The 19,639-nt window shown below is 52.1% G+C and overlaps 1 protein-coding gene across 4 annotated transcripts in view; it reads left to right on the top strand.

Moving 5' to 3' along the window:
* Positions 1-19,639, top strand: part of Zmiz1 (zinc finger MIZ-type containing 1) — a 202,025-nt gene that overhangs the window by 176,157 nt on the left and 6,229 nt on the right. For 3 of the 4 annotated variants that reach the window (XM_028754124.1, XM_028754126.1, XM_028754127.1), the window contains 15 exons: positions 2,531-2,645; positions 3,577-3,794; positions 4,569-4,767; positions 5,639-5,929; positions 8,602-8,784; positions 9,508-9,588; positions 10,224-10,398; positions 10,838-10,979; positions 12,357-12,567; positions 13,554-13,659; positions 14,139-14,299; positions 15,077-15,144; positions 15,379-15,447; positions 15,835-16,079; positions 17,273-17,439. In XM_028754124.1, coding sequence (XP_028609957.1) covers positions 2,531-2,645; positions 3,577-3,794; positions 4,569-4,767; positions 5,639-5,929; positions 8,602-8,784; positions 9,508-9,588; positions 10,224-10,398; positions 10,838-10,979; positions 12,357-12,567; positions 13,554-13,659; positions 14,139-14,299; positions 15,077-15,144; positions 15,379-15,447; positions 15,835-16,079; positions 17,273-17,439 — 2,431 coding nt within the window. The remainder of the gene's footprint in view (positions 1-2,530; positions 2,646-3,576; positions 3,795-4,568; positions 4,768-5,638; positions 5,930-8,601; positions 8,785-9,507; positions 9,589-10,223; positions 10,399-10,837; positions 10,980-12,356; positions 12,568-13,553; positions 13,660-14,138; positions 14,300-15,076; positions 15,145-15,378; positions 15,448-15,834; positions 16,080-17,272; positions 17,440-19,639) is intronic. The other variant, XM_028754125.1, reaches the window with a different exon arrangement.

Consider the following 19,639-nt stretch of genomic DNA (forward strand, 5'->3'; position numbering starts at 1 on the left):
AGGGGTCTGGGTCAGTGATAGAGTACTTGTTTTGCATACCCAAGGCCCTGGGTTCAATTGCTAGCACTACAGAAAGTGAAACCAAAGGTACCAAAGAGACAAGCTGTATCCCAGCACAGGAGAGGTGGGTGCAGTGCAGGAAAGTCAAAAATCCAAGACCAGCCTGTGCTACATAGTGAGACTCTGTCTCAAAACAAAAGGAAAAACACTCAAGTCTTAAGTGTAGTTACTTTTTACACAACTGTACCAGGCTCTATTGGTAGTAGGCCCTTCTTGCCCCCAGAAAATTGTTTTTAAAAACAAAGTAAGAAGAGCCATTGAGATAGCCCAGTGGACAAAGGCGCCTGACAACTACTTTGTTTGGCCTCCTGGAACCAACATGGTGAAGGGAGAGAGAACCAGCTCCTACAGGTTGTCCTCTGACCGCGACATGTATACTGTGGCATATGTGTTTCTACATAGGTGCACACACAATTTTATTTTTCCAAGTCGGGGTCTTACTACGTAGCTCTGGCTGACCTGGAACTCATTATGTAAACCGACCTGGCCTCTGAAAAAAGGAAAATCACTCAAGTCTTAAATGTAGTGTTACCTTTTACACAACTGTACCTCTTCACCTGCCTCTGGCTCCTGAGTGCTGGAATTAAACTTGTGTGCCACTACACCATTTTTTAAATTTTATTTATTTGTTTATTATTTATTTATTTTTGGTTTTTCGAGACAGGGTTTCTCTGTATAGCCCTGGCTGTCCTGGAACTCACTCTGTAGACCAGGCTGGCCTCGATCTGAGAGATCCACCTGCCTCTGCCTCCCAAGTTCTGGGATTAAAGGTGTACACGCAGCTATTTATTTATTTATTTATTTTAATATTTATTTTATTTCTCTGAGAAAAGCTCAGAGAAAAGAGCTGAGGCCCCCCAGCTGAGCCGCAGCCCCCTTCATCACTGTGTGCCACTCCCCCGCGCTACACGGCACCAGGCTACACGGCACCAGGCTACACGGCACCAGGCTCACTCCTGTATTTGGCCAAGGCACAAGGGCGTGCCCTCAGGTTCTTTTCAAAACTGAGAGTGTGGGAGCCTGCCCTGAGGAAGACTTGTGGGGTAAACTAGTGAGGTCCAGGACTACTTTCCAGGTTGGTAGATACCTGGCCAGGCAGCAGGGTCCAGAACAGCTTGAGGTAGGGTTAGTCTCTGACCACCATGAACAATGAGAGCACAGGCCACAGAGCTCAGTCACCACCGCCTGGAAAATACAGGTCTTGCTTGGGAGCACTGCTCCATGCTCAGGGCCAGTTCAGGGCCTAGCTCCTGGCTAGCTTGTTTGTCCACTGGCCTTTAATCCATAAAACTGCTGGATTCCTCTCACTCTAGATTCTGGAGTAGAGGCTAGGAAGATAATAATCAAGTGCTGTGAAAAATACGTTAAAAAAAAAAAACAGAAAAAAACAGGGTGTGGTGTTTCTTTATATTACGAGAGATGGGAAGGCTTTCCAAAGAGGTGACCTTCCAGAGAAACAGGAAGGAAGTCAGCACAGACCAGTGGAGGCAGACCCGGAGAAGAGGGTGCCACCCATGAGATTTTCTGCTGCTCTGGGGCACAGGTACAGTGTTTTATGGCTCTCACTGAGGAAGTAAGGGCAATCGGAGTGAGGCTAGGAACCCTGGCAAGTCTTAATGCTATACATCACTTTGGACCCCTCTCGCTCCTCCCACCCCACCCTGGCTGGCTGGAAGGCCTCGCTGAGTGTTCTCTGTAAGCCTGAGACTAGGGTAGAGGAGGTAGATTCCTGCAGGCTCCTTAGGAAGAGCTCTCTGTATCCGCTGCCCAGTGTAGGGCTGGCCTGAGGAGGCATGGAGGAGGCTTGGAGGTGAGCTGGTAGGGTAGATCATTCTGGAATGCATTTGGACTTTACCCAGTAAACACTGGAGCCTGATGGTGCCGACTTATAGGTGAGGGAAGGTCTCAGCCAGGCAGGGATGTGCACAGGACTGGAGGGGATGGAGGTGGAGCACCTGGGCAGGCTTGGTCCTGGGCTCAGAGGAAGGATGACCGAAACCTGAATTCCAAAGTCCAGGTCAGTGGGACTCAGTTCAGCAGCTAGTTTGTCATGAGGTGCTGAGAACAAGGTTAGAAGCAAAATTCCACCCGGGCCCGTCCAGCCCTTTTAAAGTTGGGACCAGGCTGTCCCCAGTGGAGACAATGCCGAGGTCCTGACTGTTTCTATTGGGAGTCATGGGAAATCAGCATACTTGAAGAAGGGGCTTAGAGTAAGCGTTAAGTCACACTAGCTGGCTTCTTCACTGCGTAGCTGCTGGACTGTGGGCCCAGTTAAAGCAGCTACCACAAGTGTAGCCCCTGCAATGTTGTGGAGAGGGTCACATCTGCCTGGCCCATTCCCTTGGAACAAGTGCTGTCATGAGCCTGGAGCCCCAGAGCTCACTGAGACAAAGGTCAGCTTGGACAGTGAAGTGAAGACACTGACACCTGAGCCCTGCCCCAGCTCTAAAGACCTCTTCTCTCTTTGCAGTGATGGGTCATTTCCTTATGACTCTGTCCCTTGGCAGCAGAACACCAATCAGCCTCCTGGCTCCCTCTCCGTGGTCACCACGGTGTGGGGAGTGACCAACACATCCCAGAGTCAGGTAAGAACCTGTCCCATCCCCTACCCTGGCTCCTTCTAGGCACAAGTGTCTCTTACTCCTCCCCAGAGTGAGGAGGGGGGTTCTCCAGAGAACCATGCTGTGACAGCTCTCACTGTCTGAGGACAGCCTCAGGACATATCTAGTTGCAGACCACACCACTCCAGGAAGGGCACACAGCTGCCTCAGGAGGCACACAACTGGGTCCCTAAGGGTCTCCTACTGTAGGGCCTTCTGAGATAGAAGAGGGGGTGTTTATGTGACAAGGCCACAAGTACTCTTCTGAGACCATGTTTTCTCTAGTTGTGCAAACTAAAGAACTCCCTGACCTCAGAGTTCTAAGCTGGAAACTCTTGGCCCTGAATGGCCTGGATTAGGTTTTCCTAAGATGTTAACTCTCAGTAAAGGGTGCCTTAGGCTGACAAGCCCAGTTGCTTTTCTAGACAAACCATTCTTGTTTCCTCCTCTTTTTTCTCTCCATGCCTCTGTCCTAACAGAGGGTCCTCAACTGCTAGACCTGATCCAGGCCATCCTGGAGGGAGCTGTCATGCTTCCCTGGGGTCTTCATCTATAGACAACCTCTGGGCCAAAGACACAGAGGTGTCTTTCAGAGCAGCATCCCAGAGCATCTGTGTCTAGACCCCTGGGTACCCAAGCCCTATTGCAGAGATGGGACTGCGTATGCTAATGTTTGCCAAGGACTACTGACCTGCCTCATATCCCTCTCTAGAGCGCTGGGGACCACTTGGGCTGGCTTTGTGGGCCATGGCCTCACTCCCTCCTGGCTGACATCCTCAGCCCACTCCTTTTGATCCCTATTCGTTCTGGGGACTATTCAAGCCACTCCCATGTTTCCGTCTTTGTCTTCTCACTACTCTTTTTCCACACTGCCTCAGGTACCAACCTCAATGAGAGCCACTCTCTCTGCTTGCAGGTCCTCGGGAACCCTATGGCCAATGCCAACAACCCTATGAACCCAGGTGGCAACCCCATGGCATCGGGCATGAGCACCAGCAACCCCGGCCTCAACTCGCCACAATTTGCAGGACAACAGCAACAGTTCTCCACCAAAGCTGGCCCTGCACAGCCCTATATCCAGCCCAACATGTACGGCCGGCCTGGCTACCCTGGTAGCGGGGGCTTTGGAGCCAGGTGAGTGACCAACCTGGGTGGTGCTCTTCTACGGTGGCGTATTAGCCCTGCCTTCCTACCTACAGCCAGGAAGGACTCTTACTTGAATGCCAGCTCCACATGGCCTGGTCCAGGATATGAGGACAGTTCTGCCATGTGTCTTACCAGGTTGGCATCAACCCCACAGGGGTAGAGAGGATACTTCCCCACTTCATTCTTAGCCTTGTAGCTTTATGATTTCTAAGACAGCGGGACGGACTGGCAGGGCTGAAGAGCAGTGGCCGTGGGCTCCACCTGTCCTAAGCTCCTTCAGAAAGCTCTTTGCCTCACTGACCTGAAGAAGAAGCATGAAATGGAGGCTAGAGTCCCCAACCTCAGACCGCAGCGAGGAAGGGATGGAAGCAGCGCATTCCCTCTAGCTCTAGGGACAAAGTTGCTGGGTTTCTGGCCTTGTAGTTCAAAACAGGATTCTCACACACCTCAATCCACATCCACAGCACACAGCACCATACAATTCTCAGGTCAGTGCTCACTAGAAGGTAGGCCTTGGTGGCCGATGGGGTGCTATGGAAATATCCTAGCCCCAGTGAAGATTCAAAAAACAAGTGGCCTACTCAATCACAGTAGCAAGAATAGCTGCCCACCTTAGAAGTCCCAGGTTTCCCCTACTGGGCCCCACATCCACAAGCTAGGTGCATGGTATAATCCAAAAGCCTTCCTCCTGGCCCTGGGCATGTCCCAGGGTCAGCTTAAAAGATGAGTACTCTCTAATTGGTCCCTGCTTCTCCTCCACAGTTACCCTGGGGGTCCTAGTGCCCCTGCAGGCATGGGCATCCCTCCGCATACCCGGCCTCCTGCTGACTTCACCCAGCCAGCTGCTGCTGCTGCTGCAGCTGCAGTAGCAGCAGCCGCCGCCACAGCCACAGCCACAGCCACAGCTACAGTGGCAGCCTTGCAAGAGACACAGAACAAGGACATAAACCAGTATGGACCGGTAAGGGTTCCTGCCTGCTGGCCTGGCCTCACCCAGACTGGGGTAATCTTGAATGTAAATGCCATGGGTATCCTTGGAAGCCCCTAAAAGGTTGTTGTGTTTGGGTATGGTAGAATGGTTGGGTGTGGTGGGGGGATTTTGGATGTGCTATGCTCTGTGTGGGTTGGTAGCTCACCAGTGCACATGGGGGAAGAGGTGTGCTGTTGGTCTCAGTTCCTGCTTACCAAACAGTAGGCTGTGTGCCTAAAATGGCTTTGTGACTAGCCTGTCCCTAATCACCTCTGAGGCCACTATTGTCCCATTAACCTATTCTGTGGATTTTACCCAGGCCTCATCATAGATCCTATGACCTTCAAAAGGATGGGGTGGGGTGTGAAAAGGGGAACCCCATAACCATGCAGGGCAGAAGCATGGAGGAAGGGTACAGGGTGGGCAGGAGGAAGTGGGCTGGATAAATCATACTTAGTGTATGGAGGGTGTGTCTCCATTGGCCACTGACCAAGGGCAAGGCCAGGGCTTTCAGGAAAGGGCTTCAGCCTCCATCCTCATCCGCCTCCCCTTCCTATGTCCTCCCTGTGCCCCTCCCATCTCTGCCCACTTCCCTGACCCCTGCCTGCCTCCCTGGGAATGCTGCCTGTGCCTTGGAGTGACTGCTCCCCGCCCTACCCAAACCCTCCAGCTACATTTTCCCATGAGACCTGCAGAGGGCAGTCGTGAGCCCTGGAGGACTGGGTCCTTTGAGACCTCCTGGCTCCTAACTGCAGCCCCATGGGAAAGTGTTCCTTCCCCTTAGTCCCCCCTAACCTTCCCTCCCTGCACTTTCAATGCATGTGGCATTTTATTCTTTTTTTTTCTTCTTCTCCCGTTGAAGGTGTGTTCCTCTTTCCAGATGGGTCCCACCCAGGCGTATAACAGCCAATTCATGAACCAACCCGGGCCTCGGGGGCCTGCCTCCATGGGGGGCAGCATGAACCCTGCCAGCATGGCAGCTGGCATGACACCCTCGGGCATGAGCGGCCCTCCCATGGGCATGAACCAGCCCCGACCACCCGGCATCAGCCCCTTTGGCACACACGGGCAAAGGATGCCCCAGCAGACCTACCCAGGCCCCCGGCCCCAGTCCCTTCCTATTCAGAGCATAAAGAGGCCATACCCAGGAGAGGTAAGTGTGACTACTGATGGGGGATGGGAGAAAGGGGCATTGACAGAGGGACCATGATCAGAGGCCACAGTTTGGCCACTTAGAGAACTTGAACTAAAGGGTGGGCTTTGGAGTCTTAGTCCTTGACTACTGCCATCTGTTGTGGAAAACCACAAGCAAGTCACAATACCTGAGTGTGTATGACTTTTTTAATCAATGATATTCACAGCCCACCCTGGCCTTTAGGATACCCGGAGGATAAGAGACCGTGACATTGTAAAATACCCTGCCTAGAGCTGGCAAGTGTAGAAGCAGAAACCACGGAGAACGCTTACTGCTGTCTGTACTCAGAGACTAACTAGATGGCTTTGGATGAGGGCCTCAATGCAGGGAGCTACCTAGAATGTGAGGGCTGCCACCAGACTCTCTAGTACAGGCTGTGTGTGTTGGGGAGGCCATCGGATGGCAGACAGTATCCCTAGGGCTTACTTCTATCATAGTCGCTCTCCTGGGGATAGAGCCTTCTCTGGTGTCTCCCAGCAGAGGTGCCAGAGGAAACCATCCCAGCAGACTGATCCAAACTCAGTGTAAGGTCAAGAGGAAAAGAGATGTCACCAGGCCTCAGTGATACTCAGAATACAACTGAGACCAGGATCCTTGCCCAGCAGCTGCCCTACCCCATCCCATCCCACCCCGCTCCAGTGAAGTTTGTCTTTGGCACATGCCATTATGCCCCTTCCTGAGCATGGCACCACAGCTCCCCATCTTCTCAGATCATGTCCTTTGGCTGGTCAAGACTGTAGCCTTCGGATTGAGCTGAAGCAGGTTTCTGTCCCAAGAAAGCATAAGCTGTCTGTCCTCACAGGTCCCTTCAGCAGCCACTCACACAGAGGTTGGATGATGTCATAATTGGTATGGGTGTCTTAAGCCTGAGACTCAAGAATAGGGTGCTAGGGTGCTTCCTATACACCCACGAGGCCAACTCAAGACCTGAGCCTCAACCTAGTGGGCAATAGTTCAGGGAGAGAAATTCAAAGGTCCATAGGCCCCTCCCAGCCCTGGCTATCCTTGGGTTGGGGCCTTAAGCTGATGGCTTCACTGTCAGCGTCACACACACAGTTGTAACTCTAAACACCCTCTACCCTCAACCTCCTGAGAGATCATTGGCTGCGCTGGGCATGCATGTCTGAGCCTCAGGCTGCTTATCTGAGATGAAGCAGCAGAAGAATTGCGCATTAAAAGTGCTGCATTGAGGCCAAGCCCTCTGCCTGTACTGAAGGAGTCCTCCCCAGAGCATTGCTGCTTCCAGGCTGGTCCAGGTTGTAAGATGCTGGGTGGTCCCTGTCAGGGAGCTCTGATTTCTACCTCATTAGGTAGCGTGCTCATCCTATGTTAGAAGTGGTACAACCTAGCCAAGCGTTGGTGGTACAAGCCTTTAATCCCAGCACTTGGGAGGCAGAAACAGGCAGGTCTCGGAGTTCGAGGCCAGCCTGGACTACAGAGCAAGTTCCCAGACAACCAGGGCTACAGGGAGAAATCTTGTTTCAACAAAACAAAAAATGGTACCACCTTAATTCAGGCTGGAACCATGTTGTTTGGTCCCCTACAACACTCCTGTAGCCTGGTTGAACATGCAGGTACCAACCACTTCACACCACGGTGAGAGTTCATTGTGGCCCAGAGAAGCAGCTGTGCCCCCACCATGAGAGTCATCGAAAGTTCCTGAGCACAGCCCACTCTGATGAGTACTTTCAGGTGCTGAAGAGGGTAAGAGACTCAGACAGGGAATATTCTTAAGTAAGCATCAAAGGAATCATTGACTCTGGAACACCATGTTCTGGGTACCTAAGTCACAGGTAGCCTTGGATCATACACTGTTTCAGATAGGGAAGACACCAGGAGGTGGCGCTGTCTCCTTTCTCAATAACCTCTCCAGGAGGGGCTGTCGTGCTCCTTACCCCTTGTGACTAGTTCTCCCACAGCTGTATAGTGAGTTGACACTGCTAAGAATGGAACACTGGATGTTTGCTCAGTGTAGGATGTAAGGACAGTGCTATTGAGATTAACCTCTCCTTCGGGGCTTGTCACATCTCGGAAACAAATTCTGTGACTTGCATCTCCCTGACACATTGTGGCACACACACAAGCACTTGGGAGAAGCAAAGGAGTACTTTAGGATTGAACCCCTCAAAGATACAGCTGAGATACTTTGAGCATTCATGGGGTTCTGAGGGCACAGGCTTCCAAAAGAACAGTTTCATGGAATGGTGGCCTATGGTCTGGACATGCAGAATGTAGTATCCCTGGATGTCCCAGCAAGTGGAAGCTTTCCATACTTTCTGGTTCACTCTCTTCATATGACAGGTAGAGAGGGCATCTTGTGTGTAGGAGACCACCGAGCTAAGAAGAGGAGCTAGGGAGCTGAAGAGGCATCTTAGTGGTTAAGGTTCTTACAGTGGATCCAGGATCAGTTCCCAGGATCATATGATGGCTCATAACCATCCATAACTCTAACTCCAGGATTCTGATACATTCTTCTGACCTTCACGGGCAACAGGCATGCACATAGTACACATACAGATAATATATGTATAAATCTTAAAAAAAAAAAAAAAGCTGGACCCAGACCTGGCATCTGAGTACATCACCATGTACTCACATGACCAACCCCTACCCTTTCTCTGTTCCTACAGCCCAACTATGGAAACCAGCAATATGGACCAAACAGCCAGTTCCCTACCCAGCCAGGCCAGTACCCCACCCCTAACCCCCCAAGGCCACTCACATCTCCCAACTACCCCGGACAAAGGATGCCGAGCCAACCCAGCACCGGGCAGTACCCACCCCCCACAGTCAACATGGGGCAGTATTACAAGGTGAGTACCATCTTCAGGGCACCCCAGGCACCCACATATCTAACCTACCTGCAGCAGCATTCTGATCCTCTGTATTCCTGTAGGAATCAAGAGGCAAGGGGATAGTCCTGGCTTTCTAGGGGTTCTCAGCTGTGTCTGGGCTCAGATGGGTAGCCTTCCTCTCCTTCCTTCACAGTTCATGGGACAGTGATGGCAGAGGAGACAATTCTGAAAGACAAAGAATGATCACCACTGTAATCTTGAGCCTGTTCCCCCTACATATGTTGTATGCTTGTTGCTTATAGAATGTCTCTGTCCCTGTCTCAATGGCTGCCTAGCAACCCATGGAGGTGGTAGCACCTTAGCTCACCCTTCTCCTGTGTTTGTCTCTCATTTTTCGTTTTTAAAGTGCTGCTGTGATAAAGATCTCTGAGCCCTTAACCTTTTCCATTGCTGCAAGACACATTCTCAGAAGGGAAAGCCCCTCAGTCGTTCAGACTTCCAGCTTGTTTGCCATCTTTGCTCAAGGGCGCTCACTTCAGCAACCAACCTGTAACTGATTTGGAATCTGTCTGCTAAAATGTTACCTGTGAACAATAGAAGCAAAGCTCAGACCCCTCCACTTTCCACACTAGTCCTAGAGACTCCATCTTAGTACCCTCTTCTCCAGCACACTCGTGTCTCCAAGGGGGTCAGGCTTTGGGGCTGTTCTGCTCACTCCTCTGCCTTATTTCATTTCAACAGCCAGAGCAATTTAATGGACAGAACAACACCTTCTCCTCTGGAAGCAGCTACAGCAGCTACAGCCAAGGGAGCGTCAACAGGGTGAGGGCTCAGGAAGTCCAGCTGACCCTCAGCAGGCATCAGCAGGCTCAAACACCCCTTACCTTCCCACCCCAGCATCTCTGCAAGATTTAGGGGTCCGCAGGTGGGGGATGCACTTTCCTGGCCATCTGCTGAGATATAGATACGCTCAGGACCTAGAGTCCACTGCTTTAATGAGTGACCAAGGACAAGCATGGGCCCTACAGAAAACCAGACAAAGACAGTGAGGGGAAAGTGGCTGGTACTCTTCCCCTGAACAGGGTCAAGGAATATGGACTAGAGTCACAATTCGGAGAGGCCAGCTGCTCTTTCCTCCTGGTGTAGGTTACACAAGTCCCTAGCACACTGGACCTCTGTGTCCCCTTTGACTCTTGACTGTGGGAAGCCACAAATGTACCTGACCCTGAGGGGCCTCAGTGGTGTGGACTTTAATAAGGGACAAGGTCCTTCCCAGTCCCTCTTGTCCTCCAACAGAAGCAGAATCCTGTAGGAGAGTATGAGTCCTCTGATGACTCTCCTCCCTTGCTGGGAGGGGTAATCCTAGGGTAGCACTTGGCACAGGTATAGCATATGTCCACAGCTTGACCCATTACCTCTCTGTGAGTTTATAACCTATTTCTGATATCTTTTTCCAGCCTCCCAGGCCAGTTCCTGTGGCAAATTACCCTCACTCACCCGTTCCAGGGAACCCCACACCCCCCATGACTCCCGGGAGCAGCATACCTCCCTATCTGTCCCCCAGCCAAGATGTCAAGCCACCTTTCCCTCCTGATATCAAGCCAAATATGAGCGCTCTGCCACCACCCCCAGGTGAGGAACCCATACCATCTATTCTTCAGTTGACTCCACCCTCAGTGGGCAGGATCAGCGGGCTCAGAAGCTAGGCTACCTGAGGTGGGAGTTATGCAGAAAGGCAGGACAAGAATTCCCCAATCCCAGTGATATTTGGTGTGGGGCTGCACTGTCCATAGACCTCCTTATCCCTGGCCTCCAGAAGAGTATGGATCTTCAGGTACTGAGAGGCCAGCGAAACAGGATTGCAGGGTGGGTTGAACCAGCTGAGCTGGAGGAGGCCACAGGCTCCCAGCCTGAGCTTTGGCACACCACACTCTCTGTGGCTTGTGGCCCACATGTGAGTTCTTTGAGCATGCTTCCCAAAGTAGTGTCCCATGGGTGAGAGTCCCTCTCCAGCCCCAGCACCTGTAAGGCTGGGGTGCTTGCCACTCATATGTTCCTTGCCTTTTCCTAGCCAACCACAATGATGAGCTACGGCTCACATTCCCCGTGCGGGATGGCGTGGTTCTGGAGCCCTTCCGCCTGGAGCACAACCTGGCCGTCAGCAACCACGTGTTCCACCTGCGGCCCACGGTTCACCAGACGCTGATGTGGAGGTGAGGTGACCTGCATGGCGACTTCCTACCCCAGGCTCTGGAATGGTCCTGTGCAGGTGCTGGCAGCAGCTTCCTGTCACCTTTTCAGTGTCATTGGCAGGGCCCTGGACTAGGCAAGGCCCTGAATGTCACAGGGGACTCACAGGAGTGGGGCCAAGCATCAACAGCTGGAAACAGCTGTCACCCAAGCCCTAAGAATTGGCTGGACTTTCTGGAGGATGAGGAGGTTAGCAGAGCCCTATGGGCTGGGAAGAGGCTATCTCAAGGTGATAAGTTAGCAGAAGGGGAAAACATCTATCTGAAGATGACTCAGGTCAAAGCTGCCAGTGTGAAGAGAGAATGCTGAGAACAGCAGAGCTAAGCTAGGTCAGCTGGCTCACCAGTCTTTATAGATTGCAAGGGGGTGACCAGTGTCTGATGCTGCCTACCCATAGGACTGTGCTCGAGTGCCTGGGCCAGGAGGCTCTGCGCATGACCTCTAAGATCTTGGAGGCAATACTTTTCCTTTTGATTTGACGGGGAAACTGAGGCTAGAGGAATATTTTAAAGAATGTGAGTTCTCACAGCAAGAAGTAGAGCTAACACTTGAACTGGAGGCTTCTAAATGACCAAACCCCTCCTAGGTCTTTGGTCCTTAAACAAGGCTCACCCAAGCCCTGGCATAGGCCCCATCCCAGTACAGCCTCCTCGGGGGCCAGAAGTGGGCCTCTGTTCCCAGCATGTTTGAATTCATCCAGCTTTGGACAATCAGTGGGCTGACTGTTGCAAGCAAAACTGGGTGGCATTCAATTTACAGGAGCTAAGATGTAAGGCAAGAGGCCTGAAGTTTCTGGGCACACAGACAAACATGGGCCAAAGATGGCGCTCCTGCCTCTACCTGGAGATGGTCGCGATGGGCCTTGCTACTGGTCTTGTCCAGCAACATCTGTCCTTTTGTCCTTCTGACCCTGTCCTTGGGAAGAGGAGTCACTCTTAGCCAGGCAGGGCAGCCAGGGCTGTGGATGTGGCTGCCATAGTGTAGGATATGTAAATGTAAGGGCTTTGGAGGTTAGGACGGATTTGTATTTGTAGGAAGGGAAAGTCTCGAGGGTAGTGGTTCTTAAACTGTGGGTTACAACCGTCTGGAGGTTATATATCAGCTATCCTGCATATCAGATATTTACATTATGATTCATAACAGTAGCAAAGTTACAGTTATGAAGTAGCAACAAAAATAATTTTATGGTTGGGGATCACCACATGAGGAACTGTATTAAAGGGTCACAGCATTAAGAACCCTAGGTGAGAGACGCTGCTAGGGTGAGACAGAGGGAAAGGCTGTGGCCAAAGGGTGGAGTCCCTGGGAACGCAGGCTGATGACCACCTTGCCCACCCCAGGTCAGACCTGGAGCTGCAGTTCAAGTGCTACCATCATGAGGACCGGCAGATGAACACCAACTGGCCAGCCTCGGTGCAGGTCAGCGTCAACGCCACACCCCTCACGATCGAGCGGGGAGACAACAAGACCTCCCACAAGCCCCTGCACCTCAAGCATGTATGCCAGCCTGGCCGGAACACCATCCAGATCACTGTCACCGCCTGCTGCTGTGTGAGTAGAGTGGGCCAAACGGGGCTGGGAACACACCATCGGCCTCCCTTGAGTCTCCAGCCAGACCCTGGGACAGTCATTGTTGTCTCTCTCCAAAGTGATCTAAGCTGCTGTGCTCTGACCATTTCTGTTAGACTCAGCCGTTTCCCCCTCATGCTCTGCTCTACTGGGCTTCCTTTTTTTTTCTTGGTGCTACCCCAGGCACGAGTTCCCCTATTCCACTGGCCTGGCCAAAGCTATAATCTATTCTTGTCTGATTTGCATGAAATTTTCATATCCCTACCACTTCCCCCTACTCCAAGACCCACCTCTGCTAAATGTGGAGTTACATGGATTCCTGTTGTCCTATAGGGAGAATGTATGCACACATGTACATGCATACACAGGCACACATACATATCCCTCCAGTGCATATGAGTTAGAACCACTTCAGAACTCTCCTCCTGTCCCTAGAAATCAGAGGCTGGGACACAGGGCTTCCATGGGATACGTACAGGGAAGTAAATTGTCTACCTTATTCTGCTGCTGTCTCTGAAGGACCCAAAAGGAAACTCTCTGGTCCTGTCTGTCTTTTCAGAGTGGATGAGGCCACAGAGACTAAGCTTACAGGCTGGGGATGCTTCCTGAGGCTGCACAGCCACAGCAGGAAGGGGTGGGATGCACAGTCCTAGAAGGCATTCTGGAGGAGGGATGGCACAGATAGGCTCACTTGACAAGAAGAATGGAAAGGACAGGAGAGCAGTAAATATGCTAGGTTCTAGTCCTGGTGCCATATGTACTGTAGCCTCAGCCAGGTGGCTTTTCTATTGAAAATTCACCATGTTAGCCTGGAGCATAAACAGTCATTCCAGAGGCCTGAACCTCATTGTGATTTGCAGGCCCCTCTTCCTTCTGGATACCCTCTCCTAGAGAGGCTAGGTCATGGCTCAGCCAGGGGCTGGTATGGGAACTGTGGACCTCACTGAGTCCCCCTGTTCTCTCTGCAGTCCCATCTCTTCGTGCTGCAGCTGGTGCACCGGCCTTCTGTGCGCTCCGTGCTGCAGGGCCTCCTCAAGAAGCGCCTACTGCCTGCAGAACACTGCATCACGAAAAGTGAGTTTGAGTGGGTGGGGACAGGTTGGCCAGGGCTAGCCTCAAGAGGTGTTGATGCCCCAGGCTGTCAAGTTCTGGAACACCTCTTGTGGGACGTACTGTCCCTCCTCCCTGTAGTTCTGTCCTTGGTGTCTTCCCCCTTAAGCTCCTGAACACCTCCATACAGTCTGGTTTCAGTTCCCACTCTTGCAGAGTTAGGTGCAAATGTGCCTGAGGGGCTTTTTGCTGACCCAGTTAAATCAGAGGAGCAGCACCAGACTGAGTTTCTGCAAGCTTTGCAGAAAGTTCTTGCTCCTATCAAGGGTGGGGTTGGTTCTTCAGAAAAGGGATTCTCCTCAGTCCTTTCTCCCTCACGTGCACACTGCATGCATCACATGTGGAATGTAGGGGTGGGGGAATCCAGGCCATGTTCAGGAGCTGCTGAGATCCAACCTCTCAGTAGAACACCCAGCCCTCACCCTCTGCCTCCTATCTCATAGTCAAGCGGAATTTCAGCAGTGTGGCTGCTTCCTCGGGCAACACAACTCTCAATGGGGAGGATGGCGTGGAGCAGACCGCCATCAAGGTGTCTCTGAAGTGCCCCATCACATTCCGGCGCATACAGCTGCCTGCTCGAGGCCACGATTGCAAGCATGTACAGGTGAGCAGTCCCAGGGAGTGCACCCTGGAGTCAGGCTGTACAGCGTGGGCAAGGTGACAAGGGGCAGGCTGCTGCCTGAAGGACATTGTGGCCATCGGCAGCCAGTATCACTTGCTCTCTCAGTCATATTTTCTCCTTCAGGCCCATCTCTGAAGTCCTGGGGAGGGTTAGTAATGCAGAAATAGACAGTCAGATACTGTAGGCCAGCAGAAAGTACTGGTTAGACACCACAGGCTAGCTAGGGATCTGCCCTGAGCAGGTTCAGGAAAGAGGCAACCCAGACTAGCAAAAACTGGTTGTGTAGGGATTGACCAAGACAGGGTCCCACAACAGGGATGCAAGGATGACAGGGCCAGTAACATCATCATCCACCAAACTGTGAGCCGAGTGACAGGCGGGAATGCCTCCCTCTGAGTTTGTAGGTGTGGACATGTGATGTGATTGCTTTGTCTGATACAGGCTGATCAACAGTTACCCTGGGTCCCTGGGATGGACTAAGGGGACTGAATGCCAGAGTCCACATCGGTCCTGGCCTCAGTAAGAGGCAAAGGCAGTGACATCTGGCTGGGGGACTGGGTCCAGAAAGGCTTCTTTGAGGACTGGGAAGTGATCTGTGAAGGCTGTGGTGGACACAGCATGGCTGTTCTGTGGTTCTGTGGAGTGAGCAAGAGAAGAGTTCTTCTCCGGTACTAAAGTCTTCCTAAGGGTCCAGAGCCACAGCAAGGTGCTTTCTGTCGGTCCTGATCTTACCTATCTCTCTGTCTCTCACTTTTGCAGTGCTTTGACCTGGAGTCATACCTCCAACTGAATTGTGAGCGAGGGACCTGGAGGTGTCCCGTGTGCAAGTAAGCAACACCCACTTTGCAGAGCAGAGGTGCCCTCTAGCCTCTTCTTGGGCCGTTTAGAAGCTTTACCTACCCTTCAGGCAAAACAAGCCCCCACAGAAGCTTAGGTCTTGGATTTCACTGCTGTGTTGCACTCTGTGGCTCCATTGTATCCGCAGTGGCAGGACAGTGGAGATGGGCGGGCTGGGTCTTGCCTCGAGGAGCAAAGACCAAGCCTTTGTTCTTTTCTTCCAGTAAAACTGCTCTGCTCGAGGGTCTGGAGGTGGATCAGTATATGTGGGGGATCCTGAATGCCATCCAACAGTAAGTATAGTCTCAACTAGGGAGGTGCAGCCTGTCCAGAGGGGAGATGTAGACAGTCCTAAGTACTTTGCTGGCCAGCCACCAATCTGCAGATTGACCTTGGGAATTCCTGTTCGTCCAATACATCCTAGATGAGACAGAACTCAGGCAGTGCTGAAACTCATCTTGGGGGGAGGAGAGTGTCTTGGGGCCAGCAGCCCCAGGCTCAACCACTTGTTTTTCTAAGCCTCAATATTCTCACCTCACCAAACAAGATGTGAAACAGCTCTTCTAGGCCTCTGTCATATGGACAGTTCTGACACAGAGGAGGAGTGTAGACATTGGCCTCTTGTCTCCAAAGCTAGACACTCTAAGCCTCAGTTCCTCCCCCATTGCTTTCCCCACCAGCTCCGAGTTTGAAGAGGTCACCATTGACCCCACGTGCAGCTGGCGGCCAGTACCCATCAAGTCAGACCTCCACATCAAGGATGACCCTGATGGCATCCCCTCAAAGCGGTTCAAAACCATGAGCCCCAGCCAGATGATCATGCCCAACGTCATGGAGATGATCGCCGCTCTGGGCCCTGGCCCATCTCCCTACCCCCTGCCACCTCCTCCTGGGGGCACCAGCTCCAATGACTACAGCAGCCAAGGTGGGTAATGTCATGCTGGCCAGGGAGGGAGGGAGGGAGGGAGGGAGGGAGGGAGGGAGGGAGGGAGGGAGGGAGGGAGGGAGGAAGGAGAGGACAGCCTGGGTCCATCGGGGACTTGAGATTTCTGTGCTGATGGTAACAGGTACAGAATGGAAGAAGAAAGGCTGGGTGAGGCTGAAGATATGGTTCACTGGTTAAGAGCATTTGTTGCTCTTGCAGAAGGGTTCAATTCCCAGAACCTCTTCTGAACTCCCCCTGCAGCAGGCACACACATCATACCACATATATACATGTGGGCAAAACATTTCCCTCACACACATAAAAAATAAATCTTAAAAACAGAAGAGGAAGAATGGACACACCCTCCAGTCACTAGACTTGGGAGAACAATGGTGCAAGCCCAGAAGTTGCACAGCCTGCTCTGCCAGGTCATCAGTCCCGCCCTTTTGGCTCTTCCACCCTCCCCAGAGAGAGTCTAGGCACTGGTGGCCCAGCCATGGCTAACCCAGTCTGTTATCACTCGGTCTCACTCTTGGCTTTTCCAGACGTAAGGCATTATCCCTGCTTCGATCCACTTTGTTCCTAGAAAATTCCCACCTTTTGTCTGAGGGTGGTGGCCCTGTCACTTAGATCCATGATCTTAGGTCTCCAAGGTGCCCAGGTGATTGATTAGTAGGCCTGAGTCATTAGTTTGCTGGCTGGAGTCCCACAGCCTGTGCCAAGGGCCCCAACATTCTGAGTCTCCGTGTCTTACCATCACCATGGAGTGTGAGGTGGAGGGGCTGGATTATCACCTAGAGCCTGGTGGTCTTGGATGGAGCAGAACAGCCTCTGGGCCTGGGGTTGGTAGGAAATGAGGCCCCAGTAGATAGCAGCCCAAGCCCAGCAGCTCCTGTTAAAGGTTCAGGCTGAGCCCCTTCCCATGTCTGCTGGCTTGACCTCTTTCTGCTCTTCTGTAACAGTAGACCAACACACACATCTTGGGTGGGGTTGGGGACTTTAGCACACATGTGGGGTGCCCCAGCCCGTGAGATGAAGGCATGGCTGCTCCATTATATAGCCAAAAGCAAATGCTTCAGGAGCCATGCCTCTTCCAAGGAAGGGAAAGAATTTGGCTTTTATACTGTTAGCTGAGGGTGGCCACCTTCCCTCTGGGTGACCTCTTCCCCATCTCCATCTTATTCTCATCTCAGGAAACAACTACCAGGGTCATGGCAACTTTGACTTCCCCCATGGGAATCCCGGAGGGACATCCATGAACGACTTCATGCATGGTCCCCCCCAGCTCTCCCACCCACCGGACATGCCCAACAACATGGCCGCCCTCGAGAAACCCCTCAGTCACCCCATGCAGGAAACTGTGAGTACCTTCAACTTGTACCTCAACCTTCCTATTTGCCCATGCTTCACTCCCAGCCTCCTTTGGGGCTGACTCGGGCAGAGGGTTTTCCTTTGGGATCTTTGTGATGTGAGTACTCTGGTTCCCTCCTCGTGAAAAGAAAATTGAAGAATTAGATTCAGGGGCACAGATGGGAGGGAGAGGCTGACTAAGCTCCACTTCTGCTCTTCCACTGACACCTGTGGTTCCAGCCACCTGAAATTAGCTCCTATGCTCAAGCACTTAGCCTCTGGGGATCTGAATCTTCACCAGGGTCTCACCACCACCTGTAAAACGGAGGTCCCAGGGCATCTGACCTCCCTGAGGGCTTGCCTACCCTCCTTGTCTTGTCTCCCACTTATTGACATGTTCCACATGACAGGGGACACCTCCGTGGAGTAAGATGCCCAGAGCTAACTACAAGCCGTCCCTTCCTGTGGCTCTGGAAACAGTGGCAAGAGACCTGGCCACCCTCTTGAGCCCTCCTGTGTTTGAACACTCAATTGTCATGCTCCGTGTAGCATAGCAAATGATCCTTGGGTCAGAATAAATAAGCACACTGGGCCTTGTGCTCACAAAGCACACCTTCTTAAGGAGCTGAGATGGAGGAAGAGCAGTGGGGGTTGGGACACTGAGATCCATGTTGGCCTCTCACCTTGATGGGAAGGAGCACAGATAAGACTACCAGCCAGAAAACGTCCAGAGTTTCCTCAGTGCCTAGTAGTGGGGTTGGAGGACCTATGTCAGGAGACTTACAGGAGCCTTCTCATCTCTCACATCCCCGATTTCCCACTAAGAACGAGTACAGTGCCTGGCGATACAGCGCAGTTGGGTAGGGTGCTTCCCCGGCACTGCCTAAGCAAACAGGCCATGGTACACACTTGCAATCTCAAAACTCAGAGATAGAGGAAGGCGTGTCCAGAGTCATTCCCTGGCTACATAGCAAGTTTAAGGTCAGCCTTCCGATACTCGAGAACCTGCCTCAAAGAAAACATAACAGGAAGAGAAAGAAAAGTACGTATTGACTCTGCCTTGTAAAGTTTTCCACTTGGAGCCACTGATCTCCTCCTCTAAGCTCTCCAGGGCCTCAGCATTCCACGCTAGGAGTCACCAACATCACCCCACATATACTGTATACCTCCAGTCCTCATACCCATTAATCCTGGAAGATGCTACACAGGGAGAGCCATATGTTCTCTTACAAACCAAGCTATTTGCTTCCTGGTTCATCTTCTACCTGAGTCAAGCTCAGATTTCCCCCAGAATTCTACGAAGGCATGCCTGCTTCCTTCTCAGCTTTCATCTCACTGAAAGCAACCAGACCTGGCAATGCATTTGTATCACATGGAGAGACAACCCCAGGTCTATTCCTGGTGTATCTACCTTGTTGTATCTAGAAGCAGCCTGGCCCTGGCTGAGCAGATGACGGGAGTGTTTTCATGTAGTCCAGGGTTGTCTAGAAGGTTCTAGCCAAGCATTGATTTGCCCAAGACTTCTTCTGCACTAGGCAGCAGATTGACAGATACAACAGCAGTGCTCTGAGCTCTGAGACACTCTTGCTGAGGTCTAGGGGAGAAGCTATATCATAGGATCTGAGATGTCTGTCCTGAGCTGAGCTGCTCATGGGGGTGTGAAGTCCCTCCGTGTTTCCTTAGGGGTGGGTGCCATGGGGCATCTGCTGCTATGAGCTAAGTGGGAACCCTTGGCTGGCCTCTTACCTCTCTGTGGCCTTGTCTTCCAGCCCATTTATATTATGCCACATGGGGGTCACCTGAGGACCCAGACTGAGGAACACTAATACCGGTGTCACACTAGAGCCCTGCACCCTGCAAAGAAAGGGCATACCGGGACTTTTGGTAGAGACCAGATCACAGCAGACTTGGGGAGCAGCTTTTAGCAGAAATGGAAAGAGGAACCGGGGTCTGGGAGATGAAGGCTGATGCGATTGCCGCTCGCCAACCCAGCATGGAAGAACCCAGAAATGGAGATGGGGCAGGAATGGATGAGACCAAGGAAGCGTTTTGTCACCAAAATGATATATTCTTGGCAGTATATAAGGGCGCTGGTGGCCCTGTTCAAATGTATAGAGCAGGCTGAGGCCTTTGCTGGAGGTGTACAGAGCTGCTTCAGGCCTTAAGCTTTGAAGCATCTGCTTGAAACAGCAAACAGGATTCACCAGGCA

The sequence above is a fragment of the Grammomys surdaster genome, unplaced genomic scaffold, assembly GCF_004785775.1.
Source record: "Grammomys surdaster isolate TR1022 unplaced genomic scaffold, NIH_TR_1.0 125979, whole genome shotgun sequence".
NCBI lineage: Eukaryota > Metazoa > Chordata > Mammalia > Rodentia > Muridae > Grammomys > Grammomys surdaster.